The following is a 15,760-nucleotide window of genomic DNA, read 5'->3' on the forward strand; positions in this document are numbered from 1 at the left end:
ATTACCAGGACCAGCTTTATGCATAGATAGAGTTGAAGGCTACCCATGAGGCCTGATTGTAGTGATGCCCAAATGTTTGCAAGAACCCAGTATACCATCATTCCTACGCAATCATGCCTGATATTTTTACAAATAATAAAAATAATAATAATAATGACTTACATGAACATTTACTACGTACGTGCCTGGTGCTATTCTAAGAGCTCATACACATATCAACCTATTGAATCTTTTCATTGCAAAAGTAGAGATGAGATTTAAAGTGTCGATATGTTTGGCTGAGATTATCCCAGCTCATTTCATATTAAGGTGTTTACGACTAGCTGCAATTGGTTCCCATGCAGAAGAGATGAGTTGAGAACGATGGAGATAGAAGACCCTGAAGGAGAAGTTGTGTGCACACTGGGGAGAAAGCTGAGTAAGGGGAGACTTGACTCAGAAACAGTAATAAATCAACAGTATTGCCTACTTCACTCATTCCAGACCTTCTTTCCCTCATTTACCTCCACTCATCCAAATAAGCCAAGTAAGCTGTTTTTCAAGGGTGTTAGAATCCTCTTTCTATGTCCCCTTCTCATACTCCTCTAATGGCTTCCCATGAACCTAGAAATCAATTAAACTTTCACAAACACCCAGCAGCCCTAGTGTGAATTCCCTTTTACTCACTCGCACTTACCTCCCTGCAAACTACCCCTTACATTCCTCATCTCTCCTGCTTGTCAGTCCGGGCACTACAGTAACCGGAAGGTGGTTTGGGGCAGCAAACACTATGCACGATACAGAGTTTACCGCACCCTGTATAAATATAATATGTAAGTACAAAATGCATAACCTTTATATGCAAGACAAATATTAGCTTAATATTATACAACTGTCTTCTGAATGCTTTATAGGGATTAATTACATGATGTCTTACAAAGCAGTTTGAGAACCTTCGGGAAAGGTGCTATATAAATACAAGGTATGATTATTTTTAGGAGCTTCTACTGCTGACATTCAGCATAGCATGAAAGAATGAAAAATTATCTCCATGTTCCCCGTCGTGGTAACAACTTCAGCTTAGGGTTTAGAAAACCCATTTATAGAAAGTGCTAAAATTAAAAAATGCATTCCTTACATGAGCTCATCTATGTAGCTTGAACTATGGAAGAAGAGACCTTTCTAAACACAAAATGTTAAAAAAACATTTTAAACATGACGACTCCTAGGCCAAAGTAAAAAATTTAGAAATGAAAATTCTTTCCACTATGGTATTCAGGCCCCTGACTCCAATCCAACTCCCTGTCCCCAAGAGACACTGTATGTTTGGATGAATGTTGACTACCCCATTCCTAAAGTTCTCCAGGGAAGAGGGTTCTCAATCAACTTCAGCCACCTGTTTTCTGTTTAATAAACCATGCTGTTGGGAAGTCCTTCCTGGTACCTTGCTTAAAACCCTGTCCTAAAAATGTACCAGGATTCTCCTATTTATTCTCAGTGAACCAAAGTATACTCAGCGAGGGTCCTTTGTATGTAGTTAATAGGTAGTTCTTCTGTTATAATCTTTCATGCTTGTTGATAATTGTCATCCTGTTCAACTTTGGGAATAAATGATTCTGCCCCTAGAATCATTTTTTCTGAGTGTCATTCTTTGGTTCTATTTCCTCCACATATATTAGTATGGAACTACTGATCTCATTGAATAAAAAGCGCCACGAGGGCAGGAATTTTTTTTCTGTCCTGTTTACTACTAGATGCCTTTTTATGGAACAGTGCCTGGGGCAGAGCACAGAGTCATTAGTACATACTGAGTAAACGAATAGAGTGGTTATGATGATTAATTGAGTAAAGTGCTTAATATTTTAGGAGGGAGTAAGGAATTCCTGGTTGGATATTGATACTAGCCCATTTCCATGTTCTTGAACTTAACATGGTTCACCTTAACATCTGAGCCCTGGGATTAGTGTGCCAAAGGCCACACAATGGCGCCTCTTGATTCAGTTCTCAATACTTGGATTGTTGTCAGCTCCTACAATTTGTTTACATCTTAAATAGTCTGCAAAAGCTTAAAAATTGGACAATTTTATTTATTTTATTTTTATTTATTTTCATTTTTTTTTAATATGAAATTTGTCAAACTGATTTCCATACAACACCGAGTGCTCATTCCAACAGGTGCCCTCCTCAATGCCCATAAGACAATTTTATTTAAAATGTGGATTTCTAGACTGGAAACTCAAAATACCTGGCAACAAGAAGACCCCATTCCCCCCTGACAACAGTGGGCTGGGGCTGAGCAGCAGCCTACTTCTCAAACAGGATGTTTGCTCTCCTCTCACCAGGTCTGCTGCCTTACATGCTCCACCCACCTGCCCCTGAAGGGAGACGGGGGTGAGAACCCTGTTGCCCATGAAACATCCAGATAATCAACTGAGGTGACCACTTCCTAGCCAGATACGGTACTGGTTAGATACACCCATAATCCGTTCTTCTGACCCTCACAACAACCCTGTAAGATAGCCATCATCATCGTCCTTGTCATCATTGCGCTTGTCATCATCGCCATGTCCCAGATAAGTACGTATATGCAGAGATAAACTGAAGTTCACGCAGCCCTCTGCAGAAATCTGTCCCAGGTTTCTAGTTTCCTCTGCAGTGATCTGTTTCCCATGCCAGGGATCAGTGAACTAGACTTAAGGGTCAAATCTGTTCTCCTCCACCTTTTGTTATCCAACACAGGGATACTCACTTATCAACACGTCGTCTACTGCTGCTGCAGTTACTATTGAACTACAACGGTAGAGCTGAGTAGTTGGGCTGTAGATCATATAGACTCACAAAGCCTAAGATATTTACTATCTGGCTCTTTGTAAGAAAAGACATCAACCCCTGGCCTATGCGTTTGTACATTTAAGTACTTGAAAAGGGACTTAAGATGCCATGTAGCTAGCATCTCCTCCCTCCTGGGCAGGATAAAATATAAACCATACCACACTGATCATTTTCCAACAATTTCAGAAGCTTACTGTCATCAAAAACTTTACCTTGGCATACAGTGTGACCATGTTGCAATTGTAGTAGTTCCATTAAAAACAGACTGAGAATAAATGCATGATTTACACTAAGGAACCTCATCTAAATTGGGACACAGAAAAATAGACAGTAATGTATGTGTGTGTGTGTATATATATGTATATGTATATACATTACATGAATACATAAATTATACTGAATAAATCTAAATGAGCAGGAAAAGGTTGGCAGAGAAAGACTGGGATTGAGCAAACCCTACTAAAGAATGGAATGCCTTTTGGCTGTTTTTGTGTGTGCGGGGGGGTGGATATCGGTAAATCTATCTTGTCATAGATGTAGGATGGCAAATAAAAGGTACATGGGTTGCCACAGACAACTCCCTGTTCACTCCCAATGTCTATGACTGGCATTGCTAAACCAATTACTGCTCTTTTGCCTGCTGAGTCCTAATATGGCTTCAGAATCCTACTTAACACAGTGTTCCAGAAAGCCAAACTGTGTTATACCAACCAAACAGAGCTGGCACATGAGGTGAAACCTTTGATATCTCTTAAGAAAAGAGACTAGTTAGCAATGTAAGGCAAGAGATTTTATTCTCCTCTCAATCTTATTTTTAGAATCTAAGTCATTTACACTATTTTTATCCCTTGCCAGGGTGTGGGTAAAATGAAAACAAATGAGTCAATGAGCCCCTGATAAGTTAAACATGCAGAACAATTGTAAAGCATTATGTTTATGGTGTAGGCACTTAATGAAATAAGCATGAAATAAAATAGCAAAAGCTACAAAAGGAAGGCTCTCCCGAAATCAAGAGCTTAGCTCTTTATGCAATCAGTTGAGTTCAAGAAAGCGATATGGGTAAGGCACTGGAGGAAGAGGATATTACTGATGATGCTGAATTTAACCTCTTTAGAGTTCATTCAGTACACATTTACAGAATACCTACCACTGAGAAGATACACAGGGCTTGCTGCTTCTGAAAATACAATGATCTATAAAGAGGAGTTGATGGTCTCCTCAAATCCTTTCTTTTTTTCAGTCTTTATTTATTTTTGAGGGGGGTAGGGACAGAGAGAGAGAGGGAGACAGAATCAGAAGCAGGCTCCAGGCTCTGAACTGTCAGCACAGAGCCCAACAAGGGGATCAAACCCAGGAACAGCGAGTTTATGACTTGAGCCTAAGACGGATGCCTAACCGACTGAGCCACCCAGGAGCCCCTCAAATCCTTTTTTGAAATAAAGTGGTATGATGACATGAGTTTGGAATTGAGTTCAGTTGCTGGCCACAGGTTACAATATAGTGGATTAAACACACAAGGGCATATTTTTGTCATGTAACTAAAAGTCTGGGTCAACAACTTTGTTGTTGGTTCAGCAAACGGTTCAGAATGTCAGGGCCAAAGACCTTCTAATTTTCTTAGCCTTCTTCTCTAAAACAGCTGCTGGAGTTCCAGCCAATACATTCAAATCTCAGGCATGATGAGACAAAAGACGAAATAAAAAATAGATGTCTGCCACCTGAGTTATCTCTTTTTAAAGAATTTTCCCAGAAGCTCCTCAATGACTTCTACTTACTTTTTAATGGCCTCCCCATCTACAAGGAAGACTGGAAAACATGGTCTGGTCTTGTCTTTTCTTTTCTTTTCTTTTCTTTTCTTTTCTTTTCTTTTCCTTTCCTTTCTTTTCCTTTCTTTTCCTTTCCTTTCTTTTCCTTCCTTTCCTTTCCTTTCCTTTCCTTTCCTTTCCTTTCCTTTCCTTTCCTTTCCTTTCCTTCTCTTTTCTTTTTTAACTGGGCTCCTTTGCTATCCAACAGAGTTCTTTATTGTGGAGGAAGGGGTGAATGGATATTCAGTAGTAATTAGCAAACTCAACCACTTTATAAATTAACTTAAGTACAATGTGAGTTGTTGTAGGAAACTGATCTTTTTTCAAAGAGCTTGATTCTAACAGGGAAATAATATATATGTACAACTTAAGATAAACTAGAATAGAAAACAATTTATTATCTAGCTGAACTACAAACTATCCAAAGGATATAAAACTATATTATATACCCATCAAAATGTCACCAGTGCTTTTTATTAGATAAAGGGACAATGGCTAATATTTTTCTTCTTTATGATGTTTTGTATTTCCAAATGTCCTACAATGAATATTTGCTGAGGTAGAAAGTGAAGGTATCATAAAAGAGGGATGGCATGAATTTGTTTCCATGTCTATTATTTCATTTTATCATTATAACTGCAGCATTTAGAAGAATATGAGGGCATAATTAGACGTAATGAACATTTTAATAATGAACCCATAGGAGCTCAGGGCTTTGGAAAAAAAGGTAAACGCACTGAATGCCTAAACTGGGTGCTGGGCTCAATCATGATGATAATTCTCTGCACTCAAAATATATAGAATCATAGAATGTTATGTGGGCTGTGAAAAGCAATGACAATCTGGGCTGTCATTTATGCTTCTGAGTCCAATTCATTTCCCATTTTCTAAAGAAAGTCATTAGTGGAAGAATGCCAGAAAATGATTAACAGCAAAATAAGGTGGGGAGGTGGCACAGTGTGCCACCTGAGCTCCATGATTCCAAGGACCTGGGCACTAGCACCTTCCCAGTGCCCCCTGACATCTGTACTAAATGATCCTCTTTACGTTACAACTTTCAATACCACGGTCTAATTTGTCAAAATTCCTAATTTCCATCAACACTAGTAAATTAAGTTTCTCCTGGGTGTCCTGGCTTCTTAAAAAAAATACATGAAGAGAAGTAAGAATAGGGTTGGGGGCAAAGGCTGGCTGGGAATCCTGTTCTAACGTGCCTTCACCTCCTCACGTCATGTGGTAATTGCTCCAGCGGTCAAGGAGAGCTACTTTTGGGTAGAGATGCGACCCAAATAGCTGTCTTCTAAAGAAATGTTTGAACTGATGAGCCATTTCTGTTTCTCTTCATGGAGAGGAGATCTACACCCTTTAATTTTTTGGTTCTTTGCTGGCTCGATAGTGTCCCTGCCCTATACAGCTAGCAAAACATCATCCTCTTGATTGTTATATAAACAGAGCGTCAGATGTCTGCTGGCCCTGCTGCTCCTTTCGGGTCAGCTCTGTCACACAGTTGACTGCTACGCTCACTCACTGGGAGATCTGACACCTGAAGACCCAGAAGCTCATTTCTGTTGACAATGGCCTCCCCATGTCAGCATAGTCCCTCATCTGACCCATCAAGACTGGCACCACATGGGCTGAAAAGTGACAAAAATAAAGACATAAATAAAGGGTCATCAATAAATGTTGTTTGTGAAAAAGAGCAAAAGTTGGGAAGTTCCTATGAAATTCCCTCAATGTGCGAGAGGAATTTTAATAGTGGATGTAAGTGGTCAAAAAGCTAACACATCTGCATAACCAAAGTCTCATGACTTTTCACTGGCATGATGGCAAGCTATTCAGAAAACCATGGAAGGTTCAGCCACCATCCACGTACATGGTACAACCCAAGGTTTTCCAAGGATTCAATCCACATGATATTCCCCATCTCCTCCCTTCATTCTCTGTGGATTTCCTTCTCCAATATTTGACCTCTCTCCTCCTGAATTCCTACTGCATCTCAAGTCGGAAGAAACATGTTCAGAGTGCTCATCTACTGTTCTGTACTCTTCCATTTTTTCCTTGTGAGAATGGCAAGGTCATGAGGGTAGTATCCAGCCTGTGACTCTGCTGTCACAAAGACTGTATTTCCATGTACGATGCCAAGAAGACAGAATTGCAATTGCTTCTAGTGGCAAAGAAATGAAGGGAGAACTGAAATCAGAAGTTACAAGACTTAAACCGTTTCTTCCATAGATCCATGGACGTGCTTAAACTCATCAACTTTTAGAAACATTTCAGCTTCAAAGAATCTAGAGTGATTTCAGTTAATGGTCGGTAACTTAGTGTAAGTAAGAGAGGCCTGCATTTGAGATTAATTTTAGAAGGATGATTCCAGAGCACGGAGGCTGAATGCAACAAGAGCTAACACTGAAGTATATTAAACTTGTCTTTGCTCCCAAGCCCTTCCAAGTTCTGTCAGATCCCACTGTTTGCTAGCAACCTCTGCTACAACCCATTCGTACTTACTTCATTCATTCACCAAATAGCCACAGGGACCCGCTATGTGCCAAAGGCCATTACAAGGCACTGAGGACATAACAGTAAACAGATACGATATCTGCCTTCCTAGAGCATACTTGCTTATGAGGGGGCCGAAAATAGTCAAACAAATGAACAAGAAAAATATCAGATTGTGTACAGTTGTACACAGAGATTTGTTTTAAGTTTATTTTATTGGGGGGTGGGGGGAGGAGCAGAGAGGAGAGACTGAGAATCCTGATCAGACTCTGCACTGTCAGCTCAGAGCCTGATGTGGGGTTCGAACTCACTAACCATGAGATCATGACCTGAGTCGAAATCTAGTGTCAGATGCTTAACCAGTTGAGCTACCCAAGCGTCCCTAGATTTTCTTTAAAGAGCATACGATTAGCATTAGAGCTGAGTGTAGACTATTTTAGATTCAGTAGAAGTGGCATTTAACTGGTGGGCTCAAAGCAGTCATTCTTCTCAATAGCTTCATGCCTCTCAATTGCCTCCCGTCTCACTGGGATAAAAGTTGAAATCTTTACTTGTCCTCCCTACATGGCTCCTGACACATCCCTGACCTCACTTCCTATGACTGTGTTGCACATTTTCCCTATTCCAGTCAACTGGATGGCCTGTTCTTCTTGCCTGTGTCCTCTGGCCTGTTCTTCTTGCCTGTATCCTCTACCCTCGGATATCTCCCAGAAATCTAATTTTCTTCAGGCCTGGGCTCCAGTCACCTGCTCTGCAAGGCGTGCCCTGGCCATCCTCTCCTGGAGCCTTGAATTCCACCCTCCTCTCCAACACTCCCTGTCCTCTTTCCTTGTTGGATTTTGTCCCCCTTGGCACGTCTCACTATCTACACGGCATGCAGTGTGTATTATTTATCTTTCTCATTGTCTGTCTTCCCCATAAGACCCTAAGGTCCGGGAAGTCAGTGATGTCATTCTCTTTTGTTGGATGCCCTATCCCCTGTGCTTACATAAGTGGGGATATAGTAGGTTGTCAATAAGTACTTGTTGTATTAATGAATGTCAGTCTATATTTACTGAGCAGTATGAGCAGAGATGGTCTCTGTAGCTGAGAGCTGTTCAATCTAGAAGAGGAGGCAAGTTGGGCACCAGATAACTATCATACAAGGTCAGACCTGGCTGGTATAAGAAGTTCACATAAAAGAGGGAGAACACACTTCTAACTGGCAGGCATCAGGAAACACTCCAGGAAAAGGAAGCAACTGACCTACTCTCTGGGGAACAGGTACAAGTGAAGTTGCAGAGATGGTGGGAAGGGGCTAGGAACAACGTTCTAGGCAATGGAACACCACACGCAAAGGCATAAACACTGCGGTACACGAGGTGTGCAGGTGGCAGCACACCTCCTTTTTTCACTTAAGAGCCTTGTCCCCTTGAGTCAATTATTTCCCTAAGCTTCAGTTTGCCCACTTACAAGATGTTAATAAAAGTAGCTGCCTTGTAAGATTGTTCTGAGGACTGAAGGAGATCATGTATGTAGAGGAGCAAGTCCAGTGGTAGGCAAAAAATCTTTTTTGAGCACCCTCTATGTGCCAGACACTTACAAGTGCTGGGGATATGGCAAGCAAAAAACATAGACAAGGTGAAAGGAACAATCCAAATGACAGCCCTGCCTTAGTTTAAAGCTAAAGTTCTCTTTTCTGCTTATTATGGATCTTTGATAAGAAATACAATTGCTGAGAAGTCTGTTTTGCTTGCTGTTTGCTACGAGCATTGTGAGGCCTTTCCTGAATGTAACCCGCTGTGTAGTAGAATGGGTTGTAAACCTTCCTAAATGTAGTCTGATATGTAATGGAATGAGTGATTATACATAAACTAACCGGCATTTCTCGCTTCTGTAAACCTGCTTGCTTAGCACATTCCCCACCTACCCTACCCCCTTCCCCCTTCCCCCTTTTTTCCTCCCGCCACAAGTAACGGACAAAGCCTTCCCGCCAAAGGACAGACAAGGGACGCCCAATCAGAGAACAACAAATGTCCTTACTTTAAAATCAACTAATCAGGCCCCTCATAATTTGAAACCTCCCCTGTGCTATTTGTCTCTGTCTATAAAAACGCTGTACCAACCCTGATCGTAGCCTCTTGCGTCACCGGCGACGAGTGCGCAGAGGACCAGGTTCGAACCTGCAATAAACGACCCTTGCCGCTTGGCTTTGACTTACGACTCTGGTGGACTTTTGTGGGAGGTTTCGGAACTTCGGGCATTACATTTGGAGGTCCCACCGAGATCCCCCCCGAGCCCACCAGACTTCTGGTCAACGGGTCGTATCTGATTCCGATCGGTAAGTAAGCCGGCTCTAAAGTTCTTCCTTTTCTCTCTGATCTGTGTTTCTTCTCTGGAGAACCGGTTCTGTCTGGAAGCTGGTGTGACCCTGGCGGACGCGCTATAGGGCACCCAGCCGGGGTCAGTTGGAGACGTCCACTGACATCTGGGGGCCTTCTTGGCCCATCTGGGGGCCTTCTTGGCCCATCTGGGGGCCTTCTTGGCCCGTCTGGGGCCTTCTTGGCCCATCTGGGGGCCTTCTTGGCCCATCTGGGGGCCTTCTTGGCCCATCTGGGGGCCTTCTTGGCCCGTCTGGGGCCTTCTTGGCCCATCTGGGGGCCTTCTTGGCCCGTCTGGGGGCCTTCTTGGCCCATCTGGGGGCCTTCTTGGTCCATCTGGGGGCCTTCTTGGCCCGTCTGGGGGCCTTCTTGGCCCATCTGGGGGCCTTCTTGGTCCGTCTGGGGGCCTTCTTGGCCCATCTGGGGGCCTTCTTGGTCCGTCTGGGGCCTTCTTGGCCCATCTGGGGGCCTTCTTGGCCCGTCTGGGGCCTTCTTGGCCCGTCTGGGGGCCTTCTTGGCCCGTCTGGGGCCTACTTGGCCCATCTGGGGGCCTTCTTGGCCCATCTGGGGACCTTCTTGGTCCATCGGGGGACCTTTTTGGCCCATCAGGATTCTTTTCTGTGGGCTGCTTACGCCCAACGCGCCTGCGAACTAAATACTTTCATTTTCTCTATGAACTACCAGAGTGCTAAGAAATATCTCTACGCGTCTAAAAGAAAAACCATCTAGGCATGCCAATTGTTACCCGTATTTTGATGTGATGTGTGTCTGTGTGTCTGTCTGTTAAACTGACTGGAATGATTGTTGGGAGTCAGGGGCACGCACCTGACTTACCCTATGTGTAGTCCCACGGCATAAGCTACGGGATTCGAGTGGGCTCTAACCCGACTTCCGCGGTGATCCTCATACGGCTTAAGGCGGTCAAAATTTATTTTGATCCAAGCAGGGGGATTATACCTGCCCGCCCATGCTAAGAGGCACCTAAGTTCCCGAGAGGGACGCGGACGGGCGAGTACGCGAGTGCTTCTATGTCAGTCTAAATGTATCGTCACCCCTGGGCCCTTGTAATTACCGCCGTCCTAGCCACAACCCTCTCTGTTGGGCTGGCCGAGACGGCACCAGAAAGTTGGAACCGCTGCGAAAGATTCTTGTTAGTTCTTGTTTTTGTTTCATGGGTCGGATGTTTTACTGGAATTAAGTGTTTTATCGGCTGATCAGAATTAATTATTCCATCCTTTGTTCCTCTCTCCTCCTTCCTCAGCTCCCTGCGGCTTTCCCTCCCGCCCCCTGGCCAGCGGCGCCCCTTCCCCCACGTCCGTGTTGCCCGCGCCCCCTTCTCTTCTCCTCTTCCTCAGAATCATAACATGGGCCAAACGCAGAGCACCCCTCTCTCCCTCCTTCTCACCAACTTCAGGGACGTAAAAGCTAGGGGACACAACTTAAGCCTAGACATTTGCAAAAGGAAGTTGATCACCTATTGCCGCTCTGAATGGCCCACCTTTGGGGTCAATTGGCCTACAGAGGGAACCTTCTGCCTCCCCGTGGTCCTTAAAGTAAAATCAATAATTTTCCTACCAGGGAAAGAAGGTCACTCGGATCAGATTCCCTATATTCTGGAGTGGCAAGATTTCATAGAAAACCCACTTCCCTGGATGGCCTCTTTTTTTAACAACAGGGCCATGCAAAATTCTAGCGGCTAAACCTATCAACCCACCCAAGCCGCCAACTCCAACTGCACCCCCTGTTCTCCCCGACAGCCAAGATTTACTTTCCCTTGACCCTCCCCCTTACCAGGTTCCTCCTCTCATTCCGCAAGCTGCCCCTATCCCTGCTGCGCCGGCAGAGCCTCCCGTAGCCCAGCCCATAGGAGAACTAGAGAATAGGGAGGCTCAACCCGCGCCCATGCCTAGTGGGGGCGAAGTCCAAAGGCCGGCTGGACGCACCCGTAGGCGGGCCCCTCATGAGCCAGGACTCCGCCTTCCTGACTCCACCGTAGCTTTACCCTTACGGGAAATAGGGCCTCCCGATGGTACGGGGAACCCCCGACTTCAATACTGGCCCTTCTCTACCAGTGACCTATATAACTGGAAAACCCAGAATGCCCGATTTTCTGACAACCCTAAAGATTTAATAAGTCTCTTAGACAGTGTTATGTTTACCCACCAACCCACCTGGGATGATTGTCAGCAGCTCCTCCGAATCCTGTTCACCACCGAGGAGCGAGAAAGAATTCAATTGGAAGCAAGAAAGCTGGTTCCTGGAGATGACGGCCAACCCACTGCTAACCTTGATCTCATTAATGCAGCTTTTCCCTTGACCCGACCCCCACAGGATGGCTGGGACCACAACACGGCAGAAGGTAGGGGACGGCTGCGCATTTATCGCCAGACTCTAATGGCGGGTCTCCGGGCTGCTGCACGCAAGCCCACTAATTTGGCAAAAGTGTATTCAGTAATACAAGGTAAGACAGAGAGCCCTGCTGCTTATTTAGAAAGATTAATGGAAACCTTCAGACAGTATACCCCCATGAACCCTGAGGCCCCCGAAAATCAAGCTGCTGTTGTAATGGCCTTTGTAAATCAGGCAGCCACTGATATTAAAAAGAAACTCCAGAAACTAGAGGACCTAGAGGGAAAACAGATTCAGGACTTACTCCGCATTGCCCAACGTGTCTATAATAATAGAGAGACTCCAGAGGACAGGCAACTTAAAGCCACCGAGGAAATGACCAAAGTCCTGGCCGCTGTTGTCCAAAAGCCCCTGGATAAACAAAAGTCCCTAGATAAGGACCAATGTGCCTATTGCAAAGAAAAAGGCCATTGGGCCCGAGAATGCCCTAAAAAGAAAAAGCCACGTCATGATCAAAAACCGTGGCAGCCAAAAACCACACCCGCCCTCTTCACTCAAGATGCAGAATAGGGGAGACGGGGTTCGGATCCCCTCCCCGAACCTAGGGTAACGCTACAAGTGGAGGGGAACCCAGTTCAATTCCTAGTCGACACAGGGGCACAACATTCGGTCTTGATCAGACCCCATGGAAAAATTTCTGAAAAATCTTCCTGGGTCCAAGGGGCTACCGGGATAAAAAAATATCCCTGGACCACCCAGAGGACTGTGGACCTAGGAAATGGAAAGGTCACCCATTCCTTCCTAGTCATCCCCGACAGCCCCTGCCCCTTATTAGGAAGAGACTTACTCACTAAAATGGGGGCCCAGATTCATTTTACGCCAGGGGGCCCCCAAGTGACTGGCCCTCACAACCAACCCATTACCATACTTACTCTAAGATTAGAAGATGAATATCGACTCCATCAGGGGCCACCCTCACAAAGTCAAAACATAGAGCCCTGGCTCCAGCAGTTTCCAGAAGCATGGGCTGAAACCGGGGGTATGGGGTTGGCTAAACATCGCCCAGCTCTATTCATAGAGCTGAAACCAGGGGCAGATCCAGTTCGGGTCCGACAATACCCGATGTCAATGGAGGCCAGAAATGGCATCACGCCACATATCCGTCGCCTCCTAGACTTAGGCATCTTTCGTCCCTGCCATTCAGCCTGGAACACCCCCCTGCTGCCTGTACGAAAACCTAACAGTGCGGACTACCGTCCGGTACAAGATCTGAGAGAAGTTAACTGCCGAGTCATGGACATACACCCAACAGTACCCAACCCCTATACCCTCCTAAGTGCCCTCAGCCCAGAAAGACAATGGTATACTGTCCTTGATTTAAAAGATGCTTTTTTCAGCCTGCCTCTGGCCCCCAAAAGCCAAGAGCTCTTCACCTTCGAGTAGTGGTCCGACCCTGAGAGAGGCATAAATGGGCAACTCACCTGGACCCGGCTCCCCCAAGGATTTAAAAACTCACCCACCTTGTTCGATGAGGCACTTCACGAGGATCTGGATCCGAGGTAACCTACTTGGGGTATCTGTTAAGAGAAGGCCAACGATGGCTCACTGATGCATGGAAGGAAACCGTCCTCCGCATCCCCCGACCCACAACGCGAAGGCAGGTAAGAGAATTCCTGGGATCGGCCGGGTTGTGCCGCTTGTAGATACCTCGGTTCGCCAAGATGGCTAAGCCTCTTTACCTGGTCACCCGAGAACAGGTGCCCTTTGAATGGACAGAGGAAACTGAGCAGGCTTTCCAGCAAATTAAACTCGCCCTGTTGTCGGCACCAGCCTTAGGGCTCCCCGATGTCTCCAAACCCTTTCATCTCTTCATAGATGAAAATAAAGGGGTAGCCAAAGCAGTGCTGATGCAACTCCTTGGCCCATGGTCCAGGCCCGTTGCCTATCTTTCAAAAAGACTGGACCCAGTAGCGGCTGGCTGGCCCCCTTGCCTCCGTATGATCGCTTCTACAGCTCTAATGGTAAAGGAGAGGTGGCCTTACAGGTGGACTGTGCTTTAATGACCACCCTACCAGACCCCGGTTCAGCTAGTTTACCAGAAAGTCCCACCTACACTAAAGAAGACCTAAACTGGATCCAAAAATTGCCTATGACTCAGTGCCTTAATGGATGGTGGAGAGCAGCAGACTGTAGCATAATCCTCCCAGAAGAAATGGGAAATAAAGTCTTATCCAAGATGCACCGAGCCACTCATATGGGCACAAGAAAAATGCAAGACTTAATAAGACATGCTAGGATCACCATTAAAGACTCTAGGACAAAAATTGAACAGATAGTTACTAGCTGTAAACCTTGCCAATTAACTAACGCCACCAACCACGGGAAAAACCCTGGCTCCAGAACCCGCGGAACCAGGCCGGGAGCCTATTGGGAAGTAGACTTCACTGAGGTAAAGCCTGGAAAATATGGATACAAATATTTGTTAGTGTTTATAGATACCTTTTCAGGATGGACAGAGGCCTTCCCCACCAAGCATGAGACTGCGCAGGTAGTAGCAAAGAAAATGTTGGAAGACATCATGCCCAGGTACGGATTCCCTACCCTAATAGGATCAGACAACGGACCAGCATTCGTTTCAAAGGTAATACAAGGGATAGCGCAGTTTATTGGGGCCGATTGGAAACTACATTGTGCATATAGACCCCAAAGCTCAGGACAGGTAGAAAGAATGAATAGAACCCTAAAAGAGACCCTAACCAAATTGACCATGGAGACTGGCGCTAACTGGGTAGTCTTACTCCTCTACGCTCTGTTCAGGGTGTGGAACTCCCCTTACAAACTGGGATTAACCCCCTTTGAAATCATGTATGGAGTGCCCCCCCCATAATTCCCAACCTACAGTCTAATGTGTTAACTGAATTTGATGATCATAAACTTCTTATTTCCCTGAGGGAACTCCAGCGCACCCACCAGAAAGTTTGGCCCAGACTGAGAGCCGTTTACGAGACCGGGCCCCCTCCTGAGCCGCATCACTACCGACCCGGAGACTGGGTATACGTGAGGAGACATGAGCGAAAAAAGAAAAAAACAGGAGGCAGGATGGTTTGAATCCTGGTTCAGTGCATCCCCATGGTTAACTACCCTGCTCTCTACTTTACTCGGGCCTCTAGCCATCCTACTTCTCGCTCTCACATTAGGCCCCTGCATCATAAACAAAATTATTAATTTTGTCCAAGACAGGTTCAATGCTGTACAATTAATGGTCTTACAAACTCAGTACCTACTGCTCGAGACATTACAAACAGAGGCTTAAAAGACCCAAGATTGGCTCTTTAGGCACAAGGAAAAGGGGGGAATGAAAGGAACAATCCAAATGACAGCCCTGCCTTAGTTTAAAGCTAAAGTTCTCTTTTCTGCTTATTATGGATCTTTGATAAGAAATACAATTGCTGAGAAGTCTGTTTTGCTTGCTGTTTGCTACGAGCATTGTGAGGCCTTTCCTGAATGTAACCCGCTGTGTAGTAGAATGGGTTGTAAACCTTCCTAAATGTAGTCTGATATGTAATGGAATGAGTGATTATACATAAACTAACCGGCATTTCTCGCTTCTGTAAACCTGCTTGCTTAGCACATTCCCCACCTACCCTACCCCCTTCCCCCTTCCCCCTTTTTTCCTCCCGCCACAAGTAACGGACAAAGCCTTCCCGCCAAAGGACAGACAAGGGACGCCCAATCAGAGAACAACAAATGTCCTTACTTTAAAATCAACTAATCAGGCCCCTCATAATTTGAAACCTCCCCTGTGCTATTTGTCTCTGTCTATAAAAACGCTGTACCAACCCTGATCGTAGCCTCTTGCGTCACCGGCGACGAGTGCGCAGAGGACCAGGTTCGAACCTGCAATAAACGACCCTTGCCGCTTGGCTTTGACTTACGACT

The 15,760-nt window shown here is 45.3% G+C and overlaps 1 protein-coding gene across 1 annotated transcript; it reads left to right on the forward strand.

Moving 5' to 3' along the window:
- The first annotated feature begins 363 nt into the window (after nt 1-363).
- LOC115528002 lies at nt 364-13,375 on the forward strand. Its single transcript, XM_030335804.1, is given in 6 exon segments — nt 364-444; nt 2,496-2,556; nt 9,337-9,432; nt 10,459-10,622; nt 11,108-11,689; nt 12,194-13,375. Coding segments are annotated over 6 exon segments (2,055 nt in total). The 3' UTR covers nt 13,265-13,375.
- The last annotated feature ends 2,385 nt before the right edge of the window (nt 13,376-15,760 follow it).

The sequence above is a fragment of the Lynx canadensis genome, chromosome D3 (assembly GCF_007474595.2).
Source record: "Lynx canadensis isolate LIC74 chromosome D3, mLynCan4.pri.v2, whole genome shotgun sequence".
Lineage (NCBI taxonomy): Eukaryota > Metazoa > Chordata > Mammalia > Carnivora > Felidae > Lynx > Lynx canadensis.